Genomic DNA, 6308 nt, shown 5'->3' with positions numbered 1-6308 from the left:
GTTTTAGTGGTCTGGATAGAAGACCAAATGAGCCACAACATTCCCTTAAGCCAAGACCTAATCCAGAGCAAGTTCCTAACTCTTTTCAATTCTACAGCGAGGTAAGGAAGCTGTAGAAGAAAAGTTGGAAGCTAGTAGGAGTTGGCTCATGAGGTTTAAGGAAAGAACCCAACTTTCAAGTCTTATTACTTAGTACATTTTATAAGGCTATGGTTGCCATAGTGATTCCTCTGACAGATTTGGGCAAGTAAACTGAAAGCCTTTTGAAAAGGATTCACCATTCTAGATGCCATTAAGAACATTTTTGATTCATGGGAGGAGGTGAGAATATCAACATCAATTCATGTTGAATCACTCATGTTAATGTTGATAGTCTCAATATTGGTTCCAACTGTCTTGGATGACTTTAAGGGGTTCAAGACTTGAGTGAAGGAAGGAACTGCAGGTGTGCAAATAGCAAGAGAACTTGAATTAGAAGGGGGACCCTGAAGATGTGGCTGAACTGCTGCATTCTCATGGTCAAACTTGAATAGATGAGATGTTGCTTCATATGAGCAGAAAAAGTGGTTTCTTGAGGTGAAACCTACTCCTGGTGAAGATGCTGTGAACATTGTTGAAATGACAGGAAAGGATGAAGAATATGACATCAACTTAGTTGATAAAGCAGGGGCAGGGTTTGAGAGGTTTGACTCCAATTTTGAAAGAAGTTCTACTGTGGGTAAAAGGCCATCAAACAGCATCACACGCTACAGAGAAATCTTACATGAAAGGGAGAGTCGATTGATGTGGCAGCCTTTAGTGCTGTCTTATTTTAAGAAATTGCCGGGTGGCGCCTGTGGCTCAGTGAGGAGGGCACCAGCCCCATATAATACCGAGGGTGGCAGGTTCGAACCCGGCCCTGGCCAAACTGCAAAAAAAATAGCCAGGCGTTGTGGCGGGAGCCTGTGGGCCCAGCTACTCGGGAGGCTGAGGCAAAAGAATCGCCTAAGCCCAAGAGCTGGAGGTTGCTGTGAGCTGTGATGCCATGGCACCCTACCGAGGACAACAAAGTGAGACTGTCTCTCTTAAAAAAAAAAAAAAAAAAGAAAAAGAAATTGCCACAGCTGCCCTGACCTCCAGCAACTCCCACTGTGGTAACAGAGGCAAAACCCTCAAGGCTCAGATGATCATTAGCACCTTTTTTTTTTTTGAGACAGTTTATGTTGCCCTCGGTAGAGTGCTATGGCGTCTCAGCTCACAGCAACCTTACTCTTGGGCTTAAGCAATTCTGCCTCAGCCTCCTGAGTAGCTGGGGCTACAGGCGCCGCCACAACACCTGGCTATTTTTTGGTTGCAGTTGTCATTGTTTAGCAGACCTGGGCCGGGCTTGAACCCACCAGCTCTGGTGTATGTGGCTCGTGCCCTACCCAACTGAGCTATATAGGTGCCGAGCCAGATTAGCTCTTTTTAGCAGTACTTTAAAATTAGGTACACTGATTTCTTGCGACACAGAATGCTACTGCACACTTAATATTAGTGAAAACATAACCTTTGTTATGTATTGGGAAACCAAAAAACTTGTGTAACTTGCTTTTATTGTAGTGAACAGAATCTGCAATGTCTCCAAGTTGTGCCTACACTTGAATTCTCCATGGATAGGTGAGTATCTCTTACCTTGAATTGGCATATAATCCTCCCCATTTCCTTCACATAAAAAATAAACTTTTCCTGGCCAGCCTTCAAGTTCCTTAATGATAGAGACTGGTCTTATCTAGCTCCATATGTACTCAATCCATCCCTCTAGTTCTGTGTTTTCTCTTTTTTTTTTTTTTGGAGACAAGAGTCGCATTTTGTCACCCTCAGTAGAGTGCCGTGGCATCACAGCAACCTCAAACTCTTGGGCTCAAGTGATTCTCTTGCCTCAGACTCCCAAGTAGCTGAGACTATAGGCATGCACCACCATGCCTGGCTATTTTTAGAAGTGGGGTCTGGTTTTTGCTCAGGCTGGTCTGTAATTTCTGAGCTCAAGCAATCCACCCACCTTGGCCTCCCAGAGTGCAGGATTACAGGCGACAGCCACTGTACCAGGCCAGTTCTGTGTTTCTCAAACTTCACTGATTGCACCAGAGTCACCTGGAGGGCTCACTGAAACACAGATGTTGGGCCTCAACCTCAGAATTTTTGATTCAAGGTGGGCCCTAAGAATCTCAAACAAATTCCTAGGTGATAATGTAGGCTGCCAGTCTGGGGACACTTTTGAAAATCACTGATGTAGTTTAGTTTCTTCCCAAGACCTTTCTGAACAAAGCAAGCCTCCTTGGAGTAGCTTCCTGGACCTCATATGTGCTGCCCCAATTTATTCAAGTCCCTTGGAGCTGGAACTAAGCTGACACTTTGAGATGAGGCAAGGTTTAGTAAAATAAGAGACCAAGACACCAGGATCTTGTTAGCTGGATATATTTCTTTTTTTTTTTTCTTTTCTTTTTTTGTTTTTGTTTTTTTGTCACAGAACACTGTTTGCAGTAGAGGAAACTGGCATTGCAGTCTGGTGGTATAATGGCTTGTTCACATAAACCAGTACATGTTCATCCTTTAGCACAAAAAGCCCTAATGGCGCGTACCCTATGAAAATCAGGACATCTCCAATATTTTCTCTCTCTGTTTTTCTTTGTCATATATATACTTTTTAATAAACATTTTCAAGGTTTGTCCAAAAGAAGGCCATATAGGTTCTTGGCTAGCGGAAGACAATTCAGAACAGTTGTTGCACACTTGGACTGTCACCTTCTCCAGGCTGGCAGTTGTTGATATCTTATTTTTTTTCCAACTCATTTTTATTAAAAAAATAAAAAAATGCTCCAACTATCAGTTTTACAAAATCTCTAAGGGAAACACAAGAGCAAGGTGCTGAGGTAAAAAACACCTGAGGTAGCTTTTTTTTGTGTATTTTTCTCGTTAAAAAAATCTGTAAATTTAACGCCCTGGGCCAACGACCTTGTGTAAATTGCTATTTTCCTCCACATTTTTTCAAAAGAAAGAAATAATTTTGCTGAATATTGATGGCTTGTACACCAAAATGTAAAAAGACAAAATACATTCTTTCATTGTGGAATTTTTCTTTGTTTGGTTGGTTGGTTTGATGGGTTCCTGTTTTCCTCTTCCAAAATGCTAGGACAAGTACCATTGACTCTTGTTCTTTTGAGTGACCAAGTGTAAGTTGAGGCTGGTTTGTGTGTTTCGCTTTTGTTCCTTTTGTGTGATGTGATACTCAGAGCACTGCTTTGCCTGGGGGGTGGGGTGGGGTGCATAGATACAGGGGACTGAGACAGAGGGGTGAGGGAATTCAAAAAGAATGGGGATGGAAGAGACAGGGGAGGGAGTAGGGAGGGGAGAGATAAACAGAGAGAGACAGAGAATTATATAGCAGTATGCAAAAAAACAGTTCAAAACCTGTGAAGCAAAGAGAAATGGGTGTATGATGAGCTAGACAGGCATGAAGAGAGTCAGAGTTTCCTCTTCAAAGAGACGGTATCCCTTCTGTTGACATACACAGGTGACCCAGAACTGCTGTGAGTGTCCTTTCCATGAGATTTCCCTCCGGGTGAATTTTGTGTGGGTGGCCTTGAAGCTCCTCTCTACACCATCAGACCTCCCAAAGAAAGACTTCATTCTTTAAAGTCTAGAAAAGCCTGCTTTCTCTTTAAAAAGAAGAAAAATTAATAACTGATTAAAAAATTGGAGTTAGTTGAGTTATTTGATATATTATTTCTAAAATATATTACTGCCGTAGGCACCCCGTGTAACCCACAGGCAATGCATCTTGACATCTTCCCCTTCTAATATGTACATACATGTACAGAGGTGATTTGCCAAAAAAAAAAAAAAAAAAAAAAAAGGTATGAATTTTGCTTGGCTTTGAACATGTTCACCTATGTTAGCTCAACTAGAAGGGATAGAGTCTTGGGAAGTAAGGAGAGATCCCAGTGCATGGTGAAGTGGATGGCTGGGGAGCCTGCAGAGGACCTGGGGGGCAGGGGCTGGGCTGGCCAGGGGGTGGTCTGGAGAGCCCGGATGACCATCCCTGCCCCTTCCTCAGCCCCTAGAATTCTCAGGGCCTCTGCAGAGTCCCTGGCCGCCTGCGCAGACTTCTCATTCCTCAGGATGGTCTTTGGTTTGCTCCCGATCTGCTGGCTGTGTTTGGTCTCATTCTGTCAGGTGTTGGAAGGGCTACATTCATCCGTTGTTTGCTGGTGCCTGTGGGAGCCTCACTTGCTGCGCTGTGAGGCGACTCCCTGAGGATATTTCTGCTCCTGCTGCTTCACCTGTTGTACAATTTCCCTGATCTTGCGCTGTGCAGTCTGCAGCAAGGGAGAGAAGGGAGAGGAGGGGACAGGGGAAAAAAGGAACCCAGTTCTGAGGACAAGCAGTAGGGGAGGGTCTGGGACTTGGGGGGAGAAGGGTGGTTGGTCAGAGAAGTGTCATCTACTCTCTAGGGAGGTGCCTTACTCTGTGGCCTTTTCTGCCTGGCAGCAAGTGGCAGAGGTCTTCTGCCTACCTACTGCAAGGCTGCTGAGTGGAAGGTAAGGGGTGGAGTCCCAGCAGCTTCCAGTTCATTGCTGGACAGATAGGCTGTCCAGCAGAAGTGGGCAGCCAGCGATGGGGTGGGAGAGTGGGGTTGCAAAGGTCTGATAGCACCTCCCTCCCAACTACACACACTGAGGCTCCTTGCTGCCCCACCCGCCTTTCTAGAAGGGCCAGGAGGATCACTTGGGTGGACAGGGGCCGGGGTGGGGAAGAAACTGGGTCCAGACACTGCCCTAACAACTGGAGCACACACATAACCCGCACCCCCTGCCTAGTGCTGCCACTGCAGGGAGCTCCCTGCAAACCGGGCTGTATAGGATTTGCTGTTCACCCAACTGCCCAGGACACTGAGGGGCTGAGATGACAGCAGGGGTGGGTCTGACTCCAGGAAAGGGCCCCCTAGTTGAAGGGAAGGGGACCGCAGTGTGGCAGCACATGTGCGGGGAGAGCAGAATCACAGCTCAGACAAACCTTCAATGGCAGCTTACACTGTTTGTCTTCACTGGTTTAGGACAAGAACCAGGATTGCTCTCTCTCCCCAAACACAGCCAACAAAAGCATCCAAGAGAACTAGGCCAACTTAGGCCAGGCACCGGCCTTTCCAGACAAAAGAGGAGAAGCTGTGTTTTGATAAGGCAGGACGTGGTGAGATGGAAAAAGAGAGAAATGAGAAACCAAGGTCTCTTGCCATGAGCATGTGACCTTTCAAGGTGGTATCTGGGCACCCAGGCAGTGCTCAGATTCCAGCTGGGGGATGCAGAGCGGGGCCTGCCTGTGTATGGTTCCCAGCAGAAAGGCTGGGGCCTGTGGAGGGAGGGTGAGGGCAGCTGAGTCCTCACCCCTTAGCATTATAGGGGGTTTAAAACTTGCTCTGCTTTGCTTAAGGGCTTGACCCAACAGTTCTACTCTCTTCCAAAGTCTCCCAGCGTGCACTGGAGAGGTGTGGAACAACGTCCCCTGCCTTGCTGGTAATCCCTCAAGCTCCAGGAAGAACCAGGGAGTGCTTCAATCTGGGCAGGAGCCTGGGGGTGTGCAGGGCCTGAGAGCCACCCATAACTCAGGCAGAGAATGGAAAAGAGACTGGCAGGAGAGATGGGGCTCTTACAGTACAGGTACCTGGCTAGCAAAGAAATGCCCAATTATTCTGACGATCACTTCCTCGTTCTCATCGGGTGTTTGGTCACGAGGCACGATGACTTCTGCGCTGGTCAAGTTCTGCAGTTCATTCACCTGTGGAGGGAGGACAGGCAGTGTGCTTGGGAGGCTGGAGAGGGGCATTTGTGCTCCCATCCTTCAACCTGGGGACACCCCAAGGAACTTCTCTGCCCCTGAAAGAGAGTCCAGGCCCCTGAGTCCATAGGGTTGCTTTGAGGCTGAATTCTCTTCTTCTGGAGTCTTGTTATTATGGGTATGCACATGCTCACAGGGACCCTGGGCCTTCCAACAACCCTGCTGAGGTCGCTCCTGTGGGACAGGCTCTCTTGGGCGCTGACTGTGAGCCCACACCTGCTGTTGTCTGACTCACCAAGATAAACTTTCCTTCCTGATCAGGCCCTGCCCTGTTCCCTGCTCCTATGTCCTCCAGCCACCAAGTCTTGCTTTTGCTGTTCCTATCCGTGGGCTGGTATCTCTTCTCCCTCCACCTGACCCCACCTCAGGCCCCCCCCTTCCCCATGAAACCCACTGCTCATCGATGCTGACCTCCCTTTATCTCAGACCATTTCCTGTACTCTGATGTTCCTGCT

At 47.4% G+C, this 6308-nt stretch overlaps 1 protein-coding gene across 2 annotated transcripts in view; it reads right to left on the bottom strand.

Annotated features, from left to right (window-relative positions):
• Positions 1-2662: 2662 nt before the first annotated feature.
• Positions 2663-6308, bottom strand: part of IGF2BP2 (insulin like growth factor 2 mRNA binding protein 2) — a 228610-nt gene continuing 224964 nt past the window's right edge. For both annotated transcript variants that reach the window (XM_053565455.1, XM_053565456.1), the window contains 2 exons: positions 5680-5793; positions 2663-4337 (listed from right to left, as the gene is read on the bottom strand). In XM_053565455.1, the coding sequence (XP_053421430.1) occupies positions 4245-4337; positions 5680-5793 (207 nt within the window). In that variant the 3' untranslated portion in view covers positions 2663-4244. The remainder of the gene's footprint in view (positions 4338-5679; positions 5794-6308) is intronic.

The sequence above is a fragment of the Nycticebus coucang genome, chromosome 16, assembly GCF_027406575.1.
Source record: "Nycticebus coucang isolate mNycCou1 chromosome 16, mNycCou1.pri, whole genome shotgun sequence".
Lineage (NCBI taxonomy): Eukaryota > Metazoa > Chordata > Mammalia > Primates > Lorisidae > Nycticebus > Nycticebus coucang.
Note: the sequence above shows the minus strand (reverse complement) of the source record. Positions and strands in the feature narration are given on the sequence as shown.